Source organism: Schistocerca nitens, chromosome 5, assembly GCF_023898315.1.
Source record: "Schistocerca nitens isolate TAMUIC-IGC-003100 chromosome 5, iqSchNite1.1, whole genome shotgun sequence".
NCBI classification, from domain to species: Eukaryota; Metazoa; Arthropoda; class Insecta; order Orthoptera; family Acrididae; genus Schistocerca; species Schistocerca nitens.
The window spans coordinates 604,807,056-604,834,629 of record NC_064618.1 but is presented as its reverse complement, the minus strand read 5'-3'; the positions used below and the strand labels follow the sequence as shown (position 1 = coordinate 604,834,629).

Genomic DNA, 27,574 nt, shown 5'->3' with positions numbered 1-27,574 from the left:
AGTCAACTGCCAGATGTCTATCACTTCCTGCCACGATATTGAGGCGTCGAGTCTTCTGGCCATCATCAGGTGAATACTAGCAAAATACCCTTAGTTCCTCTAATTAAGACACCGTTGGCACATACGAGTTGTACCCAGCAGTCACAGCGCATGCGCTGCTTGAGCATACGTGCTTCTGCTGCAAGTCAGCGAAAGCTTCCTTCGACGATATCAGATAAATCATCTTCAAATGGTAAAATTGCAGTACGTCACTGGCTGTGTAGGGCGCCAAGTTTTTCTGTGACAAGATTCCATGTAGAATTTGACTGGAAGCCGCCGTCTCGATTGATAAGAAAATCAAACATTTCTATTTACACTGATTCACTGATAATGGAGCTCCAAAAGTTTGATGTATGGACAAAAATTTTTATTTGATTGTAAATCTGTCTGGGTCCCTTACCAAACTGGATTGCACCATCCAGTTACTTTCTGCATGGAATCCTGTCATAGAAAAACTTGGTGCTCCGGGTAGCCGGCGTCGTACTGCGATTTACACCATTTGAAGACGATCGAGCTAATATCGATGTTGCAGGCCTTCACCACGGAAGGCGCCGTGCACTGACTTGCAGCAGAAGCGTGTGTGCTCCAGCAGCACATGCTCCATGACAAATGAGCATGTGCCGACGGGGTCTTAAATACAGGAGCTCAACGTATTTGCGCCAGTATTCATCCGAAGATGGTAAGAAGAGTGCGCCCAAATATTGTAGCGGCAAGTTGCAGATGCGTGCCCGAAATTTCATGGAACAATCTATACGCTGGGGAAGTTTTAAATTTCACAAGCTTTTCATTTCGCTTCCAACAATAATTTTTATTTTCTATGTGCGTAATTTGTCAAGCAGGGCAGTATTTAATGCGCCAAATATTTTACGTAACCCAAATATTTTACGGCACATTTTTACTGAATAATCTGTCTAGTTTAAGTCAAGCATTAACGACTGTCATCTTTGGAAACCAAGTGAGATACTTTGTGGCTACGCTTATTTTAAAATTTTTGATCCCAATTTAATTTCACAGGAAATGTACTTGAAGAATTAAAGAAAGTGTGTAGGAAGTGAACACATGGCCACTTTGCTGTTCTGGTATTGACAGAAGTGTCAAAGACTAAGGTGACAAGTTATGGGACAGCAGTATTCACATATACTGGTAGCGGTGGTACTACACACACAATTTATAAAAGGACAGAGCATTGGCGGAGCTGTCATTTGCACTCAGGTAATTCCTGTAAAATGGTTTCCAAACTGATTATAGCTGCAGGACAGGAATAAAGAGACTTTGAATGCGGAATGACGTTTGGACCTGAACACATGGGCCATCTATTTCGAAAACCATTAAGAAATTCAATGTTACGAGATCCGCAGTGTTAAGAATGTGCCGAGATACTAGATTTCAGGCATTATCTCTCACCGCGGCAATGCAGTGGCCGACGGCCTTTGCTTAATTACCGAGAGCAGCAGCGTTCGTGTAGAGGCGTCAGTGCTAACAGACAAGCAACACTGCATGAAATAATCGCAGAAATCAACGTGGGACGTATGTCTGTTATAAACAGTGCCGTAAAATTTGGTATTAATGGGCTTTGGCAACAGACGACCGACGCGAGTGGCTTCGCTAACAGCTCGACATCTCGTGCAGTGCCTATCCTGGTCTCGTGACCGTATATCTTGGACCCTAGACGACTGGAAAACCTTGGCCTTGGCAGATGAGATCCCGATGTTCGTCTCTGTTGAAGTGTGTAAATTGCTCTGGACCTCACCCCGTCTGGAGTCTGGACTGCAGCGTGTATGTGGAAGAATGGAAGATACAGGAGCTTAAAACTATGAAGTGCATCCCCTACACTGACAAGGGGAGGCCACGACGTTTGGAACGCGGATTTACTGCAAACTTTATACACTCGTAGTACTCCATTAGGACAACAAAATGTGTAAGCAATAGCGCGTACTTCTCAAGTGTTATTGAGAAAATGGCCTCCCTCGTACTTTAGTCACGAAGTTTAAAAACGCTTTGTTTCTGTGTAATTCATTAATGGTAACGTGCTAGATTTTCGCCGCTGAACCGAGCGAAGTGGCGCAGTGCTAAGACATTGGACTGCTATTTGGCAGGTGTACGCTTCAAATTCACGTCCAATCATACAGAGTATGGTTTTCCGTGGTTCAAGTTAACTACTCAAAAAATATAACGGAATTTTTAAAAAATATCAAAGCAGACTCTTCTCCGTCTCTAATGGTCTACGGGTCGTTAAACCGTAATAGTTCTTCTTTCCTTTTGCACAGATGTCTTTAACAGCATACGTATGTGCAATGGAGTTGTCAAAAAAGGGCTGAATGGCTTTACACCTGTCTCACTTTTAATGTCACTTCCCCATTGTTAGCGTCAGCAAATTATTTATGGTGTGTATATTTGTAAAGCGTAAAAACATTATCATACTTATGACAAATACAAGAAAATGTAATTCAGTCTTGCAGAATAGTAGAACACATTTATAACATTTCTTTCAGATCACGTAATTTTTATAACTGCCCATAGTCCCTTTCTAATAAACACAAACACAGAAAACCTACAGCTTCAAAAGACCATCCAGAAAGGGCAGAAGTTGAAGTTGTCGGCAAGACCTAACGATATTAGACAATGAGAAGACTACGCTTTATGCGTGGTAGCACTCCACCACGTTTAGGCATTTTGTTCGGGGTGCAAATATCTGCGGTAGACCTTCAATAATAGTCTACTCGTATATTTTATGGACCTTATGAGTATGCTGTGTTATAATGACACGTAGAATTGAAATTTCAACATAATCATGAAACGACGAGATTAAGGAAAACAAATTCACTGTACAACATATCACTGTGGCACAGCCAGTGTCAGCCCCTACTATTCGTAAATACATGTTCTGTGGCCGAGCGGTTCTAGGCGCTTCAGTCCGGAACCGCGCTGCTGCTACGGTCGCAGGTTCGAATCCTGCCTGCGGCATGGATGTGTGTGATGTCCTTAGGTTAGTTAGGTTTAAGTAGTTCTAAGTCAAGGGGACTGATGGCCTCAAATGTTAAGTCCCATAGTGCTTAGAGCCGTTTGAACCATTTTTTAATACATGTTTTATATATGTTTTATCATACAGATCTCTTGCCAGGATATATTATACTGGACTGGTACCTGAGGAGAAATGGTTGCAGCTAGTAACAATGTGTATTAATTGACTGTTACGTCGGTTCTTGGTAGAATATTTTATACATTATGAATGAGAAAACACTCGACACTGGTATAATATTTTGCAGTATTTAGTATTTACGAACCGATTTTCAGTTTTTACTCAGTCACCAAGTACAAAGATAAATATGTGTAGCTATGAAAACTTTTTGGGATCAAATGTTTGAAAGTGATGAAATTATAAAGTATCTCAGTTGATTTCCAAGGATGACAGCTGTCAACGTTTGTGAACTGAAACATGTAACACATTGAACTACATGACAAATGCGAATAACTGTTCTGACAGAAAAAACAAGAGAACAAGGTATAATAAAATTTGGTGACACACTCCACGAGGGTGGTTGAACAAGACAATCTTGTCTTTGAAAAATTTATTGTTACAAACTGGTACACTGTGACTAAACATGTAAATGGAACAATTATAACTTACAACGTAAACTTGGCAAACTTCAATTTTGTTGAAAATCTGAGCAGTTGCTAGACCCAAGATCTGTGGATCAGAAATCAGAGACACTGCCTATAAACGTAGAAGTCGGTATTACTCTACAGAGTGCGAATGTATGTTGCACAACGGTACGAGTACAGCATGGATGGATTGCCTACCGGGCACGTGGTTAAAGTAGTAAGGAACACAGCGGCAATGGCGTAGGATGTGATGGAGGCGGCAGTCCATGAGGCACGTCTTGAACGAGTAGACGGTAGCCAGGAGGGGGCTGGCCTCGCTTTCGAACAGACAGCCCCGCTGGCGCGCGCCCAGCCGCAGCAGGTGGCGCCGGCTGTCGGTGAGCGCGGCGCTCAGCAGCAGCTTCATGGCGTGGCCGCGCCGCCGCGCCACCAGCAGCCCGCGCGCAGACTCCGGTGGCTGCTCCACGTTCTGCACTAGCACCTGCACGCAACCCCCACCTCTCTCAGTTCTCACCTAGTTCCGCACTACTTTCAGCATAATGTTCGCTGGATTTTGATTTATTCAAGTACAAAAGGAAAATCACTGTTCTTAGAAATTATTAGGTATTAACAGGAAACATAACAGTAACATCCGTACACTGCAGTCGTCGTCAACCTTTTTTTTTTCTTAAGAGCCAATAATGACATTGTAGAACGATCCTCACTCACAACGAACACCTCTGAATAACTTACACCATCCGCAAACTTGACTCCGATGAACTTATTGTATCCACTCACCTTTCCAATCCTTGTGTGTTGCCGCGCCTTTACCTGCACATACTTCCAACCCTCCACTTGCTGAACCTACACGTTTTCTCGCAACGAAACCTGTACCGTCTCCCTCTCTCGCATCACGAACACTACCCTGACATATTTCCATCCTACCGACTATGAGCTACGAATCCATCGTTACAGTTATTATCTAAGAACTTTTGTTCTTATATCAAGACTCCAGAAAATATTTGCCTTGTTTGCTGATTTGTTTTGCATATGTCATCACAGCGAAGTAGGTTTCACTGTGGACGTTACTTAATTGCGAAATCAGCAGTGTATTACACCTAAAATAATCATCATAGTCATCATCATCTTGCAAGTATTCTACGGCTAGCGCCGCTTCTCGCTTCGCGTAATCCAAGCCCTCCGTTTATGCCAGTTTCCTTCCTGTAATCACCCATCATGTCTCGGACCTCTCGACTCCAGCCCCTCCTACGTCGCCACTCTTTCTTTTCCCCACTGAAGTAAACTTCCACACCTCCTTTGGTCATTGGCTATTGTCCAAATCACTTTAGTGGTTTCATTCCTACGTTACCCATTTTTCATTTATCGACACCCATAGCCTCCAGTTCGGGCGGAGTTTAGTTTATAACCTCTTTTATGTTACTATTTGGTACACGGTCCAGCCTAGAGTTACCAGAACGACGCCTCCAAAAGTCCATCTCTGGCATAAGCAACTTGTTCATCCGACGCTTGTTTACTACACCCATTTCTGCTCTGTACATGGAGCGATGTTTTCAGCAACTGGATGACATATGACTCGATTGGTCCTTTTCCAGTTGTCAGTTTAGTAGTGTAGCCGTCGTGGCCTACCATATTTCCTATTTTCGTCATCTTTACTTTTTCCATTCGATGACATCATATCCCCCAGATACTTAAAATACTTATATCTCCTGATCTTACTGGCTGCAATCTCCACATCCTCTAGGCTTCTGTCACCAACTTTCGGACATCTGGCTCTCGTCAAGCTTTTTTTAACTTCCAAAGCTTGTACTCAGATTCATCCTGATCTCTTGCTATGATGACCTGGTCATCAGCGAAGTGTGTAGGTGATTTTACCGCGCAGAGGGGCTTCCATGCCTCTGCATTTGCTGCTCCGGGTTTTTAAGTGCTTCCTCTACAATGATTTTAAAAAGTGTCGGTGCTATAGCGAATCCCTACCACCTAACATTGAGTCGTATGATGGTGCATCGCTTTTGTTCGCTAACATAACATGTATTGTTCCAGCGTTGTACCCCTTCTAACGCAGAAAACACATCAAAGGATTACGCCATTTTGGTTTGTCTCCTGTAGCGGCGTGTTTTGTATTGTGCCGCGACCATTTCAGAGTGGCCGGCCGCGGTGGCCGAGCGGTTCTAGGCGCTTCAGCCCGGAACCGCGCGACTGCTACGGTGCAGGTTCGAATCCCGCCTCGGGCATGGGTGTGTGTGATGTCCTTAGTTAGGTTTAAGTAGTTCTAAGACTAGGGGCCTGATGACCTCAGATGTTAAGTCCCATAGTGCTCAGAGCCAGAGCCATTTCAAAGTGTATTGGGGTTGCAGACATGCACTTGCAAACAAACAAAAAAATATATACGTATTTCTTTTTCATGTGGATTAATAAGGCGTTATAAACGCTCCTTGTATCCAGTGTGAATGATAAAAAACGAAGCGGCAGGCCATATGTCTGTGAAGAACCGGCTACGGGAAGAAAAGTGGAGGCCTTGGTACTAGGAGATCGGCGTGTCACAGCAGAGACGATAGTGAAAAAACCGAAACTCATACACGTATCAGTTTTCAGCATCTTGCAAAGTATGTTAAACATGGCAAAGATCTCCGCCTGCTTGTACCGCTCCTGTTTACATCCATTCAAAAAAGCAGCCGGATCGAGGCAGTAGCTCCTGCAGCTTTCACGCTAATTCAGACGACTTCTTCAGTCAGACAGTCACTATGGACGAGTAATCTGTTTAATGCTATGTTCCAGGGATAAAGGAACGTAGAAAGCAGTGAAAACACCGCCGTGAAGCTGAATTCAAGGTTGAGTATTTTTTTGCGACTTCCATGATGTGGTGTTACGGTCTCGTCACAGGAGCATAGTGTTGACATCTGACGTGATTGGATTTGATTATGGGAGGCTACCAAGACAAGGCGTCTTGGGAATTCGGTTTTGTTCCACGGCAACGCTCCAGCTGGTTCTGCAGAAAAGATATGTTGCTTCTTTCCCTGCGCGCTCCTGAAATGGCATCCAATTACTTCTTCCTCTTTCCTCGGATGAAAGTTTTTTTTCTTTTTTTTTAGCACTTTGAACATGACTACGAGCTGATTTTCAAGGTTTCCTGGAAATTCCGAAATGCAGACTTCTATAACCAAAATCTTAGCCAAATAATCCATGGTGTGGAAAAATATGTGTCATTGAAGAGTTAATACGTACAGAAGGACTACTGCCACGATTATAAAGTTTCATGATCTCAGCTTGGTTTTTCGAGATAATGATTCTATATGACTGTCTCTCTTACAATGTCATTATTTGTTATCGTCCGAGGCTTTTCCAGCAGTGTATGTAGTATTTCATACATATATCAGTTATCTTAGCTCCGTTGGGCGATTTTAGTTGAATTTCTATTTCGTGATCTTTTATTCGATGTGTAAAATTCTACATTTGTTCGACGATTGAAATTAGGTTCAGCAATACGAACTTCCTAAGTGAAACAATTTCAGAAGACCGAAATTAGTATTTCGGCTTTCTTTCTGATATCCCTCATTTTGGTGGCAGTAGGATCAGTGCAGTGCAGTAGGTGGTATAGCACTTAGCGGGCCCATCAGTCAACAAATCAGTAACAGCTTGCACTGTACGTTCTTGATCATTGTCCTGGAAAATGATGGTCAGGTCCTGCAAAAAGTGTCATCACTTCTGCCTCAATGCTGATCATTTTTAGAACACACCCTACGACCAGCTTAGAGAGTTCATCTCGATTTCTAAACTGAAGGAAACACTTCACGGCATTCGCTTCAGAACTGCTACAAATTCGTCAGGCAATAGACCGCGTCGCTCGAACTTTCAACACAACTGGCACTGCTAAGAGTATCCTACGACTTTCACATCGCCGGTAGCGGGTTATACACAATGCTGGTGACTACTTTGAAGGTCAGTAAAACTTTGAAACACGTATCTATTTTGTACGAGCTGCAAATAAATAGTTGCCACTATTAAAGTTCCAACCCTCGTTATGCCACATAAATTAATAAGTGATGGTACTGATTCCCAATGGTAAACAAAACGGGTCAGATCGCTGTTGCAGAAGCAACGAAAACAGCATGGCAAATTTAAAAGAACTCAAAATGCCCAAGGTTGGCAAAGCTTTCCAGAAGTTCGAAATATAGCGCTTACTTCAATGCGAGTTGCTTTTTATAATTTCTACAACGAAACTCTGTCTCGGAATCTGTCAGAAAACCTAAAGAGATTCTGGTCATACATAAAGCACACCAATGGCAAGACGCAATCAATACCTTCACTTCTCGATTACAAGGGTGAAGCCATTGATGACAGTGCCACTAAAGCAGAGTTATTAAACACGGTTTTCCGAAACTCCTTCACCAAAGAAGACGAAGTAAATATTCCTGAAAACGAATCAAGAACAACTGCCGAGATGAGAAACATAGAAGTAGATATCCTCGGTGTAGCAAAGCAGCTTAAATCAATGAAGGCAAGACCTCCGGTCCAGACTGTATACCAGTCAGGTTCGTCTCAGAGTATGCTGATACAATAGCTCCATATTTCGCAATTATAGTCAACCGCTCGCTCACAGAAAAATCCGTACCTGAAGACTGGTAAATTGCTCAAGTCACACCAGTACCCAAAAAGGGAAATAGGAGTAATCCGTCCAATTACCGGCCCGTATCGCTAACGTCGATTTCCAATAGGGTTTTGGACGTATACTGTGTTCGAACCTTACGAATTACGTCGAAGAAAACAATTTATTGAGAGATAGCACGGATTCAGAAAACATCGTTCTTGTGAAACACTAGTAGCTCTTTATACTCATGAAGTAGTGAGTGCTATCGGCAGGGGATGTCAAACTGATTCCATATTTTTAGATTTCCAGAAGGCTTTCGAGACCGTTCCTCACAAGCGTCTTCTAACCAAACTGCGTGCCTATGGAATATCGCCTCAGTTGTGCAACTGTGTTCGTGATTTCGTATCAGAAAGGTCACAATTCGTAGTAATGCACGGTAGGTCATCGAGTAAAACAGAAGTAATATCCTGCGTTCCCAAGGGAGTGTTATAGGCCCTCTACTGTTCCTGATCTATATTAACGACATAGGAGACAATGTGAGTAGCCCTCTTAGACTATTTGCAGATGATGCTCGCTGTCTTTTCGTCCTGCAAAGTCATCAGATGACGAAAACGACCTGCAAAATGATTTAGATAAGAGATCTGTGTGGTGTAAAAAATGGCAGTTGACCCTGAATTAAGAAAAGTGTGAAGTTATTCACATGAGTACTAAAAGAAACCCGCTAAATTTCGATTACGCGATAAGTCACAGAAATCTGAAGGTTGTAAATTCGACTTAACACTTAGGGATTATAACCTAAATGGGAACGATCACATGGATCATGTTGTGGGTAGAACAAAGCAAAGACTGCAATTCATTGGCAGAACACTTAGAAGGTGTCACAGACATGAAACGTGAATTGGAGTGGTAATCGTTAAAGCAAAGGCGTTGTTCGTTGCTACGGGATCTTCTCATGAAATTTCAGTCACCAGTTTTCTCCTCCGATTGCGAAAACATTCTGTTGGCACCCAACTACATAGGGAGGAATGATCATCACGATAAAATAAGAGAAATCAGGACTGGCACAGAAAAAATTTAAGTGTTCGTTTTGCCGCGCGCGCCATTCGAGAGTGGAACGGTAGAGAGAGAGCTTGAAGGTGGTTCATTGAACCCTCTGCCAGGCACTTTAGTGTGAATAGCGGAGTAATCACGTAGTTGTAGAGGTGTTGTGGGGAGGCATAAAGTTGGATTGGCGTACTAACCTCCAAATCTTTGAACACAGTGCACTCAGCGGCCAACGTTATTCTGACGCTGTACTCCGTCCCCACGTGCTTTTCAGGGGTTCCATCGGCCCTCAATTCAGTTTTATGGATGAAAATGCACGACCACATTGAACAGCGAAGGTGGAGGAGCTCTTCGAACGAGAGGATATTTGACGAATGGACTGTTCTACCCGTTCCCCCGACTTAAATCACGTCGAACACGTGTGCGATGCTTTGGAGAGATGCACTGCTGCACGTTCACATGCACCAGTGGCCATCCAGCTGTTGTCAGCCGCGTTGGTGGACGAATGTAACGGCCTACAACAAGAGACTGTTACCACACCAACACTGTGGCCAGGATGTGAGCACGTTGAAAGACGTGCACTTCATTCACCATTCAGTGCTCGTATTTCTAATCCCAGCATTCTGATATTCGGTAATATAATAATTCTACATCTACATCTACATCTACATTTATACTCCGCAAGCCACCCAACGGTGTGTGGCGGAGGGCACTTTACGTGCCACTGTCATTACCTCCCTTTTCTGTTCCAGTCGCGTATGGTTCGCGGGAAGAACGACTGTCTGAAAGCCTCCGAGCGCGCTCGAATCTCTCTAATTTTACATTTGTGATCTCCTCGGGAGGTATAAGTAGAGGGAAGCAATATATTCGATACCTCATCCAGAAACGCACACTCTCGAAACCTGGCGAGCAAGCTACACCGCGATGCAGAACGCCTCTCTTGCAGAGTCTGCCACTTGAGTTTGCTAAACACCTCCGTAACGCTATCACAGTTACCAAATAACCAGGTGACGAAACGCGCCGCTCTTCTTTGGATCTTCTCTATCTCCTCCGTCAACCCGATCTCGTACGGATCCCACACTGATGAGCAATACTCAAGTATAGGTCGAACGAGTGTTGTGTAAGCCACCTCCTTTGTTGATGGACTACATTTCCTAAGGACTCTCCCAATGAATCTCAACCTGGTACCCGCCTTACCAACAATTGATTTTATATGATCATTCCACTTCAAATCGTTCCGCACGCATACTCCTGCTACCAGTGTTTGTTCTGATATATAATCATACAATAAAGGATCCTTCTTTCTATGTATTCACAATACATTACATTTGTCTATGTTAAGGGTCAGTTGCCACTCCCTGCACCAAGTGCCTATCCGCTGCAGATCTTCCTGCATTTCGCTACAGTTTTCTAATGCTGCAACTTCTCTGTACACTACAGCATCATCCGCGAAAAGCCGCATGGAACTTCCGACACGATCTAGTAGGTCATTCATATATATTGTGGAAAGCAATGGTCCTATAACACTCCACTGTGGCACGCCAGAGGTTACTTTAACGTCTGTAGACGTCTCTCCATTGATAACAACATGCTGTGTTCTGTTTGCTAAAAACTCTTCAATCCAGCCACACAGCTAGTCTGATATTCCGTAGGCTCTTACTTTGTTTATCAGGCGACAGTGCGGAACTGTATCGAACGCCTTCCGGAAGTCAAGGAAAATAGCATCTACCTGGGAGCCTGTATCTAATATGTTCTGGGTCTCATGCAGAAATAAAGCGAATTGGGTCTCACACGATCGCTGTTTCCGGAATCCATGTTTATTCCTACAGAGTAGATTCTGGGTTTCCAAAAACGACATGATACTCGAGCAAAAAACATGTTCTAAAATTCCACAACAGTTCGACGTCAGATATATAGGTCTATAGTTTTGCGCATCTGCTCGACGACCCTACTTGAAGACTGGGACTACCCGAGCTCTTTTCCAATCATTAGGAACCTTCCGTTCCTCTAGAGACTTGCGGTACACGGCTGTTAGAAGGGGGGGGGGGGGGGGGCAAGGTCTTTCGCGTACTCTGTGTAGAATCGAATTGGTATCCCGTCAGGTCCAGTGGACGTTCCTCTGTTGAGTGATTCCAGTTGCTTTTCTATTCCTTGGACACTTATTTCGATGTCAGCCATTTTTTCGTTTGTGCGAGGATTTAGAGAAGGAACTGCAGTGCGGTCTCCCTCTGTGAAACAGCTTGGGAAAAAGGTGTTTAGTATTTCAACTTTACGCATGTCATCCTCTGTTTCAGTGCCATCATCATCCCGGAGTGTCTGGATATGCTGTTTCGAGCCACTTAAAGATTTAACGTAAGACCAGAACTTCCTAGGATTTTCTGTCAAGTCGGTACATAGAATTTTACTTTCGAATTCACTGTACGCTTCACGCATAGCCCTCCTTACGCTAACTTTGACATCGTTTAGGTTCTGTTTGTCTTAGAGGTTTTGGCTGCGTTTAAACTTGGAGTGAAGCTCTCTTTGCTTTCGCAGTAGTTTCCTAACTCTGTTGTTGAACCACGGTGGGTTTTTCCCGTCCCTCACAGTTTTACTCGGCATGTACTTGTCTAAAACGCATTTTACAATTGCCTTAAACTTTTTCCATAAACACTCAACATTGTCAGTGTCGGAACAGAAATTTTCGTTTTGATCTGTTAGGAAGTCTGAAATCTGCCTTCTATTACTCTTGCTAAACAGATAAACCTTCCTCACTTTTTTTATATTCCTATTAACTTCCATATTCAGGGATGCTGCAACGGCCTTATGATCACTGATTCCCTGTTCTGCACTTACAGAGTCGAGAAGTTCGGGTCTGTTTGTTATCAGTAGGTCCAATATGTTATCTCCACGAGTCGGTTCTCTGTTTAATTACTCGAGGTAATTTTCGGATAGTGCACTCAGTATAATGTCACTCGATGCTCTGTCCCTACCACCCGTCCTAAACATCTGAGTGTCCCAGTCTATATCTGGTAATTTGAAATCTCCACCTAAGACTATAATATGCTGAGAAAATTTATGTGAAATGTATTCCAAATTTTCTCTCAGTTGTTCTGCCACTAATGCTGCTGAGTCGGGAGGTCGGTAAAAGGAGCCAATTATTAACCTAGCTCGGTTGTTGAGTGTAACCTCCACCCATAATATTTCACAGGAACTATCCACTTCTACTTCACTACAGGATAAACTACTACTAACAGCGACAAACACGCCACCACCGGTTGCATGCAATCTATCCTTTCTAAACACCGTCTGTAACTTTGTAAAAATTTCGGCTGAATTTATCTCTGGCTTCAGCCAGCTTTCTGTACCTATAACGATTTCAGCTTCGGTGCTTTCTATCAGCGCTTGAAGTTCCGGTACTTTACCAATGCAGCTTCGACTGTTTACAATTACAATACCGATTGCTGCTTGGTCCCCGCACCCTTTGAGGCTGTTGCCCTTTATGTACTTGCCCGAGGCCATCTAACCTAAAAAACCGCCCAGTCCACGCCACACAACCCCTGCTACCCGTGTAGCCGCTTGCTGCGTGTAGTGGACTCCTGACCTATCCAGCGGAACCCGAAACCCCACCACCCTATGGCGCAAGTCGAGGAATCTGCAGCCCACACGGTCGCAGAACCGTCTCAGCCTCTGATTCAGACCCTCCACTCGGCTCTGTACCAAAGGTCCGCAGTCAGTCCTGTCGACGATGCTGCAGATGGTGAGCTCTGCTTTCATCCCGCTAGCGAGACTGGCAGTCTTCACCAAATCAGATAGCCGCCGGAAGCCAGAGAGTATTTCCTCCGATCCATAGCGACACACATCATTGGTGCCGACATGAGCGACCACCTGCAGGCCCTCTTAATAATTTCTATGGGTTGCCTAATTAATTTGACGATGTTTACAGATTGTCTCACGTTGATCTGTGGGATGAGCTTGGCGCCAGGAATTTTCTTCATTTATGGGCGAGGGCAGCAGTCTTCCTAGCAGCCATGATGGCTTCCCGTTTCCCATCCTTTTTCCGATCGCCAGGGCAGCACGTGGTGTCGTTTGAACGTTCAGTAGTGACCGAAGTTTCTCCTGTTCTCAGTTCCCCAACCTGCCTTAACAACCTACTATTTCTGCTCGATTTTAACGTCGCGAGGTCGCCTCCCTGTGAGATTCCGGCCCTCTGATTCGCCATTTCAGGTGCGCGCCCGTTTTTCGCCGCTTGGCGCCAACCGCCCTCCGCGGGTGGATAGTGGACAAAGGGGCAGTAGTTCAGCTCTAGTGTGACCGTGCCGGAGACCGGAGGTGCTGCTTCCAGGAGATGAAGTTCGGTAAGCATGAGCGCCGGCGTGCACTGTAGCTTAGCGCCCTGTTGCCCAGAGGGAATCTTATAGGTCATTTTACAGATGTGCTTTCCTTAAATTAAGGTTTACGCAATTTTTCCGGGTTATAAGACTGTAGGTTTTCCTTGTACAGTTGGGCTTAGTGTGCGAGATGTGCTGGTTAGTCACAGTAGCTTGCAGTCCGGCACTAAAGTGTGTACTTTCATGCTCGCTTTTCCGCTTCGTCTGGCAGTAGCTCTTTCAGTTCTCCCGTGCAAAATTCCACTTAGAATTTAGGTCTTCCTAGCTTGAAAACTTGTCCTACGCCACGTCGTGAGTGTCTGGCGCCCCTTCATGTTTCGTTAACTTAGTCGGACCGCTAGCCAAAGTTATCTAGTATCGCCCGTATGAATAGTTTAGCGTCTTGCTGGGTTTATTCCTTTAGTACAGGAGGCTACCTAGCGATTCACCCACAGTAGCATCTTTCTTAGTCTTTGGCTGATTCATGGTGGTGGTCGTTGCATACCTGCAACCCCTTCCTTTAGTAAATTGGACTTCATTTGATAATAAAGCGATCGTTCCTAGAATCATGTATTCTTTTCATTGTCTCATTTCCAAAACTACACTACACTACACTACTGCTATCGTGGCTTATTATGAACGAGCGTTGGGGCAGGCTGCTGAACTCAATTCTTTCTTCTCCCATCCCCATTTGATAGTGTAATTGTTCAGTATTCAATTGTTAAATAAATGAGTTCTTTAATCTTTACATTCTCCCTTTCATTAAGTGAAACCACCCATAGTGTCACAGTAGAATAATGCAGAACTATAACGGTTGCTGCAAGGTCTTGCAGGTCTCGCGCCATTAACGATAGGATAAAGATTCAATATCGCGCGCCTGGCACGACCATTGCACGCATGGCACCGATAATAGAAATTTTCAATTATCCCCCATTGATAAACTGGGAAGTGCTCACGGCTAAATCCACTTGATGTGGTGGGAGTAGTGGCCTCTGTTTGACCTTGCTGGTTTAGAAAAAATATCAAAAATTACAGCCCCTAAAGCAAGCGATAGTAACCTAAAAAAAAAAAAAAAACGAGCCACCGCTTTTAACGTTACAGAGCATTCATTGGCGTCCATGGTGACGACACACCTTATTAAGATCTATGTCCCACCTTTCGTAATGCGCAGGAGCCTACCACGGAGCACGATGAGATCAGTGTAATTATTGGCTATGAATAAAAATGTCATTTTTCTTCGTCACATTGCGTGTTTCTTTCAGTCATCTTCTATACTATGCTATACTATACTTAAACAGCTATTTTTAAGTGTGGTCCAATTTTCACCAAGGTATGTTACTTGGCAGAGACACATCATCCGGAAGTTACTTTCGTCCTTAAGTTTTGCACACCAGTGTATTAGTGAATGGAATAGGAGAAACAGTTACGATACTGTAAAACTGGTAATACTGTGAGTCTGTAAACTAAAGAACCAGCAGGCGAGTCCCCAGTGTTTCTACCCAGCTACGTTGTACGGAGGATATGCAGACTATTTGCGAATGCAATACCGGCCCTTTCGCAGCTTGCCTTTTACACTGAAGCGCCAAAGAAACTGGTATAGGCATATAGGCATGCGTATTCAAATACGGAGACATGTAAACAGTCAGAACACGACGCTGCGGCCGGCAACGCCTTTATAAGACAATAAGTGTCTGGCGCAGTTGTTAGATCGGTTACTGCTGCTACAGTGGCAGATTATCAAGATGTAAGTGAGTTTGGACGTGGTGTTATAGTTGGCGTACGAAGATGGGACACAGAATCGCCAAAGGTAGGGATGAAGTGGGGATTTTCCCGTACGACTATTTCACGCGTGTACCGTGAATATCAGGAATCCGTTTGAAACATCAAATCTCTGACATCGCTGCGGCTGGAAAAATGTCCAGGAGGAACGGGACCAATGGCGACTGAAGAGAATCGTTCAACGTGATAGACATGCAACCCTCGCGCGAATTGCTGCACATTTCAGTGCTGGGCTATCAACAAGTGTCAGCGTGCGAACCATATGGACTTTCGGAGCCGAAGGCCAACTCACTTACCCTTGATGACTGCACAATGCTTTACGCCTCGCCTGGGCTCGTGAACACTGACATTGGACTGTTGATGACTGGAAATAAGTAGCTTTGTCGGACGAGTATCGTTTCAAATTTTGTCGAGCGGATGGACCCATGGACCCTGCATGTAAGCAGGGGACTGCTTGAACAGTCCCCTGCTTACATGCAGGGTCCATGGTGTGTGGAGCGTATGCAGTTGGAGTGATATGGGACCTCTGATATGTCAAGACACGACTTCCACAGGTGAAACGTACGTAAGCCTCCTGCCTGATCACCTGCATCCATTCATGTCCATTCTGCATTCCGACGGGCTTGGGCAATTCCAGTAGAACAGTATGACGCCCCACACATCCAGAATTGTTACAGAGTGGCTCCAGGGACATTCTTCTGAGTTTAAGCACTTCCGTTGCCACCAAACTCGCCACACATGAATTTTATTGAGCACATTTGGGATGCCTTGCTATGTGCAGCTGAGAAGAGATCTCCACCCCCTCGTTGTCTTACTGATTTACGGACAGCCCTGTAGGATTCAGGGTGTCAATTCCCTTCAGTACTCCTTCAGACATTAGTGGAGTCCATGCCATGTTGTGTTGCGGTACTTCTGCGTGCTCGCGGGGGCCCTACACGATATTAGAAGCAGGTGTACCACTTTCTTTGGCTCTTCAAAGCAAATCAGAGCCAACGCAGTACTGAGACACGATTAGTATTGTTTATGTCCACTAAATGTGTTAGCAATACACGGAATACAAAACTTAATAATTTATATAACTGACGTAGAAACGCACCTCAACAAAATCTGTCTAAATCATCACAGGCTGCACTGCACTGCTAGACGGGTAACTTCTTTTTAGTCACCCTGTAGCGCCCTTCCAGGAGAGGCGACTTTCCTCACCACAAGCTGTGCTCGCCGCCTGATTTACAGACTGTGTACCTAGCTACACGACTGTCAGAGACTTTGGAGAGTGAAAATTCCTGGCAGATTAAAACTGTGTGCCGGACCGAGACTCGAACTCGGGACCTTTGCCTTTCGCGGGCAAGTGCTCTACCAACTGAGCTACCCAAGCACGACTCGCGCCCCGTCATCACAGCTTCACTTCTGCCAGTACCTCGTCTCCTACCTTCCAAACTTAACAGAAGCTCTCCTGCGAACCTTGCAGAACTAGCACTCCTGAAAGAAAGGATATAGCGGAGACATGGCTTACCCACAGCCTAGGGGATGTTTCCAGAATGAGATTTTCACTCTGCAGCGGAGTTACGTTTGGAAGGTTGGAGACGAGGTACTGGCAGAAGTGAAGCTGTGAGGACGGGGCGTGAGTCGTGCTTGGGTAGCTCAGTTGGTAGAACATTTGCCCCCGAGAGGCAAATGTCCCGAGTTCGAGTCTCGGTCGGGCACACAGTTTTAATCTGCCAGGAAGTTTGATATCAGCGCACACTCCGCTGCAGAGTGAAAATCTCATTCTGGGGACTTCGGAGAGTGTAGGTGCGAAGACGGCTGTCCGCGCTCACCCTGAAGCCGTGGTGGTCGCGCTGCTCGGGGCTGATCTTGTCGGCGTCCGGCGCGTCGTACAGGGTGAGCTCGAGGCCGGTGGTGGGCCCCGAGGCGAGGCTGTGGCGCACCGTGCAGCGCGCCGCACCGCCCCCGCCGCCCCCGCCGCCGCCGCCGCCGCCGCCGCCGCCCTCCGCCCGCTGGTCGCCGCCGCCCTCCGCCCGCTGGCGCGACCAGCTGCGGCTGCGACAGTGCGGCTTCACTTCCTATTACTTCTATACACTTCATGCTTTACGTAAATGACGAAATACGCCACTCGAGACTTCGGGCCTCCGTCTGGCTTTTCTCATCTAATTCCCAGCGAACAGGACATCGGGAAGTGGTCTCCCAGTAGTAGACTGCATCTACTGTTTATTTGTTTCCTTTTAATAAGTCTAAGAATAAGTTTGGAAAGGGAACTGAAACTCAAGAAAAAGAAATAAAATGTTTTGCCTACGACATTTGAATTCTGTCAGTTGAACGGAATGTACAACGTCTTGAAAAGAATTTATAAGGTGGACCTAAACAAAAGCAAAACAAGCGTAAATGGAATGTAATCGAACTGAGTCGGGAGATGGTGAGAGAATTACGCTACTGGCCATTAACACTGCTACACCAAGAAGAAATGCAGATGAAAAACAGGTATTCATTGGACAAATATATTATACTAGAACTGACATGTGATTACATTTTCACGCAATTTGGCTGTATCCTGAAAAATCAGTACCCAGAACAACCACCTCTGGCCGTAATAACGGCCTTGATACGCCTGGGCATCGAGTCAAACGGAGCTTGGATGGCGTGTACAGGTACAACTGCCCATGCAGTTTCAACACTATACCACAGTTCATCAAGAGTAGTGACTGGCGTATTGTGACAAGCCAGTTGCTCGGCCACCATTGATCAGACGTTTTCAATTGGTGAGAGATCTGGAGAATGTGCTGGCCAGGGCAGCAGTCGAACATTTTCTGTATCCAGAAAGACCCGTACAGGACCTGCAACATGCGGTCGTGCATTATCCTGATGAATTGTAGCATTTCGCAGGGACCGAATGAAGGGTTGAGCCACGGGTCGTAATACATCTGAAATGTAACGTCCACTGTTCAAAGTGCCTTCAATGGGAACAAGAGGTGACCGAGACGTGGAACCAATGGCACCCCATACCATCACTCCGGGTGATACGCAAGTATGGCGATGACGAATACACGCTACCAACGTGCGTTCACCGCGATGTCGCCAAACACGGATGTTACCATCATGATGCTGTAAACAGAACCTGGATTCATCCGAAAAAAATGACGTTATGCCATTCGTGTACCCAGATTCGTCGTTTGAGTACACCATCGCAGGCGCTCCTGTCTGTGATGCAGCGTCAAGGGTAACCGCAGCCATGGTCTCCGAGCTGACAGTCCATGCTACTACAAACGTCGTTGAACTGTTCGTACAGATGGTTGTTGTCTTGCAAACGTCCCCATCTGTTGACTCAGGGATTGAGACGTGGCTGTACAATCCGTTACAGCCATGCGGATAAGATGCCCGTCATCTCGACTGCTAGTGATACGAGGCCGTTGGGATCCAGCACGGCGTTTCGTATTATCCTCATAAACCCACCGATTCCATATTCTGCTAACAATCATTGAATCTCGATCAACGCGAGCAGCAATGTCGTGATACGATAAACAGCAGTCGCGACAGGCTAGAATCCGACATTTATCAAAGTCGGAAACGTGATGGTATGCATTTCTCCTCCTTACATGAGGCATCACAACAACGTTTCACCAGTCAACGCTGGTCAACTGCTGTTTTTGTATGAGAAATCGGTTGGAAACTTTCCTCATGTCAGCACGTTGTAGGTGTCGCCACCGGCGCCAACCTTGTGTGAATGCTCTGAAAAGCTAATCATTTGCATATCACAGCATCTTCTTCCTGTCGGTTAAATTTCGCTCTCTGTAGCACGTCATCTTCGTGGTGTAGCAATTTTAATGACCAGTAGTGTAGTTTTGGAAATGAGACAATGAAAAGAATACATGATTTTTGATATTGGGCAGCAAAATAAATGACGATGATCGAACTAGATAGGATATGTAGTGCAGACTGGCAACAGCAAGAAAAGCATTTCCGAAATATAGAAAAATGTTAACATCGAACATAAAATATAGGTTTGAGGAAGACGTTTTTGATTGCATTTGTCTGGAGTGCAGTCTTTAGCGAAGCGAAGCGTGGATAATAGACCTTTTAGACATGAAGGAGATAGAATCTTGTGAAACGAACAAATGATGAGGCGCTCGACTGAATTGACAAAAAGATACGTATATTTATGGCACATATTGAATGTAATATCGGATTCGTTGAGAGGAAACTTCCTGATCACATCACGAAATTATCAATTTCGTAATGGAAAACAGTTTGTCGGTTAAAAATTGTGGAGGGAGGCGTAGGCACGAATGCATTAAGCACGTTCAAATGGATGTGCGTTGCAGTAGTTATTCAGAGTTATAGCTTGTACAGTACAGACTAACATGAAGAGGCGCTTCAAATCAATCTCCGGACTGAAGTCCATAAAAGAGAAGAAGGTTAGTGTTGATTGCCCCGACGACAACGACGTCATTAGAGACAAAGCACAACCTCGGATTAGGGAAGGATGGGAAATGAAATCGGTCGTGCCCTTTTGAAGGAACCATCTCGACATTTGCCTGAAGCGATTTAGGGAAATCACGGAAAACATAAATCAGGATGGCTGGAAGCGGGTTTGAACCGTATTTCTCCCGAATTCGAGTCCAGCTTGCTAACCACTGTGCCACCTCACCCAGTGAAGTATACAAAAACAACTTCATAAATTTAACACTAATTTCCTGAAACTGACAGACAATATGTATCGTAGATCTTATCGTTCTTACATATCGTAGATCTTATCGTTCTTTCCTCGGCGTGATGTAACTGCCTTGCGATGCTAGTGACATTTTTGAGCGATTTGACATGAAGATACGTCAGTAGTTAATGGTTGCCATGTTGATGTCATTTTTAAGTAAAGTTGCTGAAATTATTACTACAATTATTTCAGGTTTGGAAGCATCTGAATGGGTTCAGAAATTCTCAGTCATGTAACGTTTAATTTGTGTTGTCTTTTGGAAACTTAATTATGCCCATAATATTTCTTACTTAAATGTTGTACTTGACTTCGTTATTTGTAATTAATAACAGATAAAGGGATCAGGTGCTCCAGTTGCAGAAATTTAATTTAATTATTAACTTTTGATAGGGTGCCAGCAGTTATCGTTTACAAAACCGAATTACACAATAACTACCATTTTTCATCACACACTAATATTAAAAAGAAAAAGTAACATGCCAATCATCACTTCACGTTCACTTTTTATGGGTCTAACTTATCGCTTTGAGACAAACCGAAAATTAGCAGGAGGATTATCATGGAAATGATATAATACATTTTATTTACCAGGTGGCACTTGGTGGTGAGTTGATATAGTGTGATTTGTGGTACTGCCTAGTAACAGTTACATGCTCAAAACTCCAGATATGAAAAAATTCCACAGCAGGCGGAGAAGCGTCTCCCATCAGGCCGCGGTGTTAAGTGTCTCAGAGTATGGGGATATTTCCCCTGACTTTTTGCCAAATTTGTTTTCGATATACCCTATCATACACAAAAATTATTTGAACGACCTGAATTGTGTTTCGCCTGACCTGAACGCCGCGTACATAACGTAGCTGTCCTCCAGGTCCTCTAATCTCTTTACAGTAGTAATTTGACTACAAAAAGGATACCAAAAGACACCACTAGTGAACACTGTTCTGTAAGGTAATCAATCCAGATGTAAATCAACACCACGATATTGTAAATACTAGGAAATGCGTCATTAGAGATGAGTCACTCCTTAACGCTTGTAAACTCAATTTTATTGCAGTAAATGACGGTTCAAAATGGCTGTCACACTCATTAGAATTTGCGCTAACTAACTCCATTACGTAAGTCGTTCCAGAAATATTTGGGCAAAATTGAAAATTTTATGAACAAGAGATTATGTGACAATATCTGGAATCCTGACGTTCTATGAAAGTTCGAAGTATTTTTGCTCTTTAAAAGGTTTTCTCACACCTGTGGAAGGTCGTTCCTGATACGTTTAATTTGTTATAAAATGGATGCTGAGCTAACCAGTTAAAGGCAAAATCGAATATCAGCGGCAAGCGCTCAATGGAAACCTCAAAACTAACATCGTATCACCAGTAATTTGTCTGCATTCAGGATTGAGCAATTCTTTGTGAGCATGTCTGAACTGTAAACAACAGGACGAACTTTTTTGCTCTGGATTTGTATTGAAGACAAAACACCTAGAGCCACTGTAACGAAGCAAAGCTATCATGCCTGTCAGAGACTCGATCATAGCAACGTTCGTCTTTGGTGACTAGGCATAAAGAGTCGAGAAATATCGAAGCTTCTACCAGTATCAGTTACCGAATCTGAACTTGAAAATATTTGTGCTCTACCTGTAATCCTGTAAAGACTCTTATTTCCTTGTTAACTAACCGCGAAACACGTTTAATATAATTTCAAGTGACAAAGTTTGCACGTGTTTAAAGCGAAGTGCCATGATATAAATTTTTATGATGGGGACTCGAACCCAGCACGTAATCAGATTGTTTACTAAGTAAAATCAGACGTTAGATATCGATTTTTTCAGCAGAAGCGAGATTTTTGGATTTGAAATTAGGATACATTTTCATTGCCTGGCCGGGAATCGAACCTGGCCATACCGCTGTTGTTTTCTGTAGATGAATTGTTTATGAGTACTGAGATGTGTTCGTGTAAGACCAGAAATAACGGCACGATCGTTATTGTTGAGAACACATGAAGAGACATTAAAAATGAAATTATTTATCACTAATAGTTAAGTGTACAAACGGTAGAGCTTGAAGTGAAACCATGGATATTTTTGTGCAGGACCAGGTTTCGAGCCTACATATGTGTTTTTCGGTGAGGCCCTGAGGAGTTTGCCGTTTTGGGGAAAACAATGAAATGATCGAACTATATCGTTCCGTGTTAATTAACTGGTTAATTATCAGCAGACATCTGATACGAAAATTATGCTAGTCTCTCAGTGGGATGTAAAATGCTTTTAGCTATCATAGCCTCGATTGCAAGCCATTTTGAAACTTTCATTATTTCAAGAAATTTATTAGATCGTGAAATACCGTTCAAGAGTGTGAAGTTACGAAATACTTCGATTATTACTGTCATTATCGCTGCTGACTTCCTCATTTTGCTGCTGCTACATGTGTGTTTGAAAAAAACCATTTAATGCATCTTAGTCATTTTTGGAAGCAGTGGCTCAAATACAGGGAAATATTTAGTTCGCAGCAAATGGTTGCGGCGTTCTGTGCTAACTGGACCGTCCTTTTCTAGTTACTACTACTGCAAAATACTGGAGAACGTAATCTTTCCTTCTGTTCGTCAAAGATTTTCGGGAGACAGAATAATTTCCCAACATGACCGTTCACCTGTTCATGCGGCGATCTGTGTAAAACACTGGCTTCAAATGAAAGGAGACGTTGAGCTGTTGGGCTGGCCTCCAAAGGTGATGACATCAGTCCCATAGTGCACGTATAGGCAGATATGGAGAAAATTATTAGATGCAGAAGACCATCATCGACAACCAAGACAGCGCTGTCCGAAGCAGTTCACTGCGCATGGGAAGAGATGTCGCAGAAAAACAGATTCATGCGGATACTAGGTGCCTCTATTCCATGACTGCCTAATGCAGCTGTAGAGGAGGACGGAAACTGGACACGGTACTGTTTTACTGTTAGGAGGGAGAAAATGTTTATAGCAATTGAACGATTTGTTCTCCGTCGAAGAGGAGGAAAATTCGTCCGTCTTACCTCCTTTTTTTCTAATTTACATGAAAACTAGGCTTTCGATTTAACTTTTTCCCGCCATTTAAGAGATTCTTGATTTTAAATTATTTTACGACATTTCTCGAAAAAGACTGAGAGAAACATGATACATTTTTTTTAATATGTTGCTTGACTTAAATGCTGATGAAGGCATCAAAGAAAAAGTATTTAGTTTTTTTTTAAGTAGAAAAAAGCATACTGACGAAAGCACAAAAGAGATATCATTTTCCTTTAATGCGAAGCAGAAGTCACAGTTCATAAGAAAAAAGTGGTACAAAGCCGGCGGTGTAGAAATAGTACATTAAAATTCCGCATAATCAATAATTCTCGTTGTCTTCTTCACGGAAGTGACAGGATTCGAAACTCCTACCGGCGTATTAGAAACTGACCGCCTTACGCACCACGCCATTCTAACAATCTGATAAGCTAAAGTTACAAAATGGCATGATATGGTCTGTAGTGTAACACCTTTTCCATGACGATGAAATGACATACCGAGTGAAAAGGGCTTCTTGCGTCTTAGATGGTAAGGCAGACGATCCATCTGACTAAATTCCATGAACGGAGCTATAAAGAACGTAAGCTAATTGAATGTGTCACAGTAGGGGCTCTACAAGGTTTTATCAGATCCGATTATTTTGAAGACGCCGTGTGTGGGGGAGTGTGAGAGATTAACGCAAGTGTCATACAATTTTGCCACAGTGATGGCGCAGTTACCCCTATGGCAACTGCTCATGCGGAAAATGGCTTCAGAACTATTGAAGTACATATTCTATTACAATGACTGAAGTGCGCCAGAAAATTCAGTTGAATTATACGCTTATCGGAGCTATCTTACTCGAACGTCTGATGTAATGATAAATATCTACTTGGTCCGTTCACAGCTGTGAATTGATTCAAGTACATCCCACAGTAATCAACACGTATATCTACAAGAAAAATGGATCTCTTTTGATGCAGATACAAAAAGAAAGATAAGAAGAAACGTGCAATTCTGCTATTCGTTTCTCTCCTCCAGATTTACCAGTATGATCAGTGCTTCCGTAACGTTCGTCTCGGGTGATGATACGCTAAATGACAAATAACAAACAGATTTTGTCAAAAACAGTCCCTTGGAGTCTTTTCTGAGCCTTTCTTGTGAAGTAGCTCGGTATTTCAAAAACAGACACTTCTGCTCAATCCTACAATGTATTGAATGGAGGCCGTACGATGACTTATGACGCAGAGCTAGTTTTATGATTTATTCATTGAATTTCGTTCTGGCCGCTTGCAGACCGAATAAAGAAAACGAGGACCAGACTTACAAACTACAGTTTTCTATGCGAGATCCCAACCGACTTCTATATCAGCCAGCACAATAAAAATCGAGTGTGTTACTACTAAATCAACATGCGATATACCTTTCTTCATTACGTCCATATTTCTTAATGTAGATTACTGAGAATGTGACATTAGAGAGCAATCTTAGCTTAGGTGCCATACATCAAATCTGGGTTCAAACAATGAATTTTACTTAGCCACTGTCACATCTTAAGTGGAAGACATTTAGAATATTTGATCGAGATGACAAGAAAGTACAGTATTAGACACAAAAGCTGGTCGCCTCAGAAACGAAGTCCGAGTGGTTCACTTACGGCAGCCAATATCCCTGGCCACCCGTCAGAAATATAAGTCGCATTCACGATCTGGCAACACTGTATGATGCAGAAGTGTATGGAGGAAGTTCTGTCTGTCTTTTTGAGGTGTTACAGAAACGTATCTGCTTGTGGTGCAGTGGTAAGCTTTGTGCTCTGTAAATGTAAAGTCCCACGTTCGGGTCCACACCATCTTTAAATCCTATATTGGATATCTGTTAAAGTTGTCAGTCTGATGGAAACTCCAACACAATTCGTTTCATTTTCTAATCCACATGCAATAGCAAAAAGTTCGAGAAACATTTCCGACAAACAGCTCGTGCCTACGTCAAGAAAAAAAACAGTTTACGTTCGAAAGCGTCCACTCTCCACAGCTGCTACCGGCTACTGGTCATAGAACGCCCGCTGCGAATGTCAAGACGCCTCTAACTAGATGGACATGGTGCGGCGCTATGTGTGTATTTATCAACATTCATTTTCTTCCTTGAAGTTCTCGTGTTACTATTTGTATTTTTCTGGCCTGAAACATATGAACGTTGCTCAAGTGTGATAAACTATAGTAGCAAGTGGAAAAAGTCCTAATTTGCGGCATATTATTCGCTTTGTGTTTAGCAGTGTGTCGAAGGCAGCAGAGGCAGCGCTGAATCTTTGTCTTGTGTGTGGGGCGAGTTCTTTTGGGCGAAACACATCAGAAAACGACTTTTTTGCTCCAAGAAATATCGTTCCGGCATGAATGAATATGCACATTGAAGAAGCCTCGATAACAGACATATGTGATGGAGTGCGACTATTTATGCGTTTTGCGACATTTGCATTCAATAGGCTAGGTTCAGATGTCGGGAGCCGGCCGGTGTCGCCGAACGGTTCTAGGCGCTTCAATCTGGAACCGCGCGACCGCTACGGGACTGATGACCTCAGATGTTAAGTCCCATAGTGCTCAGAGCCATTTAACCATTTTTTTCAGATGTCGGGAGCAGTAGTACGGCATGCTCTAATATAAAACAACAAAAATCAGAGGTGCGACGATTAATGCATTTTTGCTTGATCGTCTTCAGTTGTCTCATTGAGAATTCCAATGCAGTATTCCTACTGGTGACTAGGTATGATGTATTTATATTAACTTCTTAAGAAGAATTAATGGCAAAGGGCAGTGTGAACATAATATTTTGCCTATGGTGCCTCAGAAAGAGTGTTGTGCATTACGTAAACGGCCGCAGGGGAGAGTATACCGCACCTGCTATTTTTGCCATGAACTAAGACACGTATCGGTTGCAGCGTACGAAAAACGACCTACAAAACTTCGTCACGTGTTGATACTACCAAGATTTTGCAGTCTGTCGATTTCACTAACAAAACTATCTAGGAGTTTGAAATGTCATACGCACTTATACTTCTTATCTTCCACCCTCAAATGTTTATTTTCCAAGCTCCTTATCGGAAAACAGTCAAGAAAATTCGCCTCTGGACGAAAATGCACTTCAAACCCGGTTCGGTGACATCTTTAGCTCATGGCCAGTATGTAGGCATGGAATGGGTAAACTACATGAGGGCTCATCCCATGTAGACTTTCACGGCCGGCGTCTTCATCAGTAAACACTTCCGGGCTAAATTGCCGTGGTCGATCTGTAGAACTTCTTCTCCCTGACGTTTCGTTCTCAACTACGGAGAACATCTTCCGAGGTGAGTCGACGACTGGCTGCTAGGAGCTGGGGCCGCCGCTTATATGGAGATCGTAGAGGGCGCCACCTCGGAAGATGTTCTCCGTAGTTGAGAACGAAACGTCAGGGAGAAGAAGTTCTACAGATCGACCACGGCAATTTAGCCCGGAAGTGTTTACTGATGATACATGAGGGCTGTCAGACTGTTGTAGATAATGTGAGATGATAACCTGTTGATGCTTAATTTCTCTCCGATGTTTATTGTTGCGTTCAATAAAATAATGGAGAACGCCATTAAAATATGCACTGCGGTAATTCATACGAAATGCGGATTACCACAATATCCTTATGACGAAAGTCTACTTTAATGAAACATAAAATATCTGTAACAGGAATGTGCCTATATCAGCATTAATTAATATTACCCATTCTGGACTTCAAAATGGTCTGTGTTTACGTGCTGTCCTACGTCACAGTGAAGTGGTTTGGAAATTTGACATCCCAAAAAAAAAAAAAAAAAAAAAACGATAAATAAACAAATAAATAAAATAAAATAAAAAAGTAAATAAATAAAATTTCCTTACTGCTTTACCACCTGACTGCCAGTAGCTCTGTTGCAGAACTGCTAAAAATGTATCCTCCACCGCGACTGGAACCAAAGACCCCTACTTTAAAGGCAACGACGTTACCTCACAACGAGGGGAATACCGCAGCGTTCTACTCTCCCTTATTGCTTCAGTTAAACAACATGAGGACAGATAAGTTGCAGTGTAAAAGACGAGATTAGCTGCTATTTCCACGCCGAATGACGTTTCTGGATTCAGAACCATAAATTGATGACTTTATTCACACATTATGTGAAAATAACTCAGATTATTTAATGGAAACCATACAAATATCTCAAGTGAGTTTTGTAGACTAGTTCTGTGTCATCCAGAAAGTAACTCTTCGGTCACAGGGTTCACTTCTACCGGAAATACCAGCCTTGAGCGATCTGGGGAGTAAGGAGAGTTCGTGTCTCAAAGGCTTGGCGGCCGAGCGCCGAAATAATGAAAGCGTATGTCAATGAGCCTTATTCACCTGTCTGTAACTCGGTATACAGACTACAGCGGCGTCACTAATAATGCTCAGATGTGCCGA

General features: G+C 43.6%; 1 protein-coding gene across 1 annotated transcript in view; it reads right to left on the bottom strand.

Annotated features, from left to right (window-relative positions):
* The window catches only part of LOC126260177 (uncharacterized), a 53,657-nt gene extending 49,732 nt beyond the window's left edge, over positions 1–3,925 (bottom strand). Inside the window, exon 1 of the mRNA XM_049957440.1 lies at positions 3,841–3,925. Within this exon, the coding sequence (XP_049813397.1) occupies positions 3,841–3,910 (70 nt within the window). The 5' untranslated portion in view covers positions 3,911–3,925. The remainder of the gene's footprint in view (positions 1–3,840) is intronic.
* Positions 3,926–27,574: the final 23,649 nt, after the last annotated feature.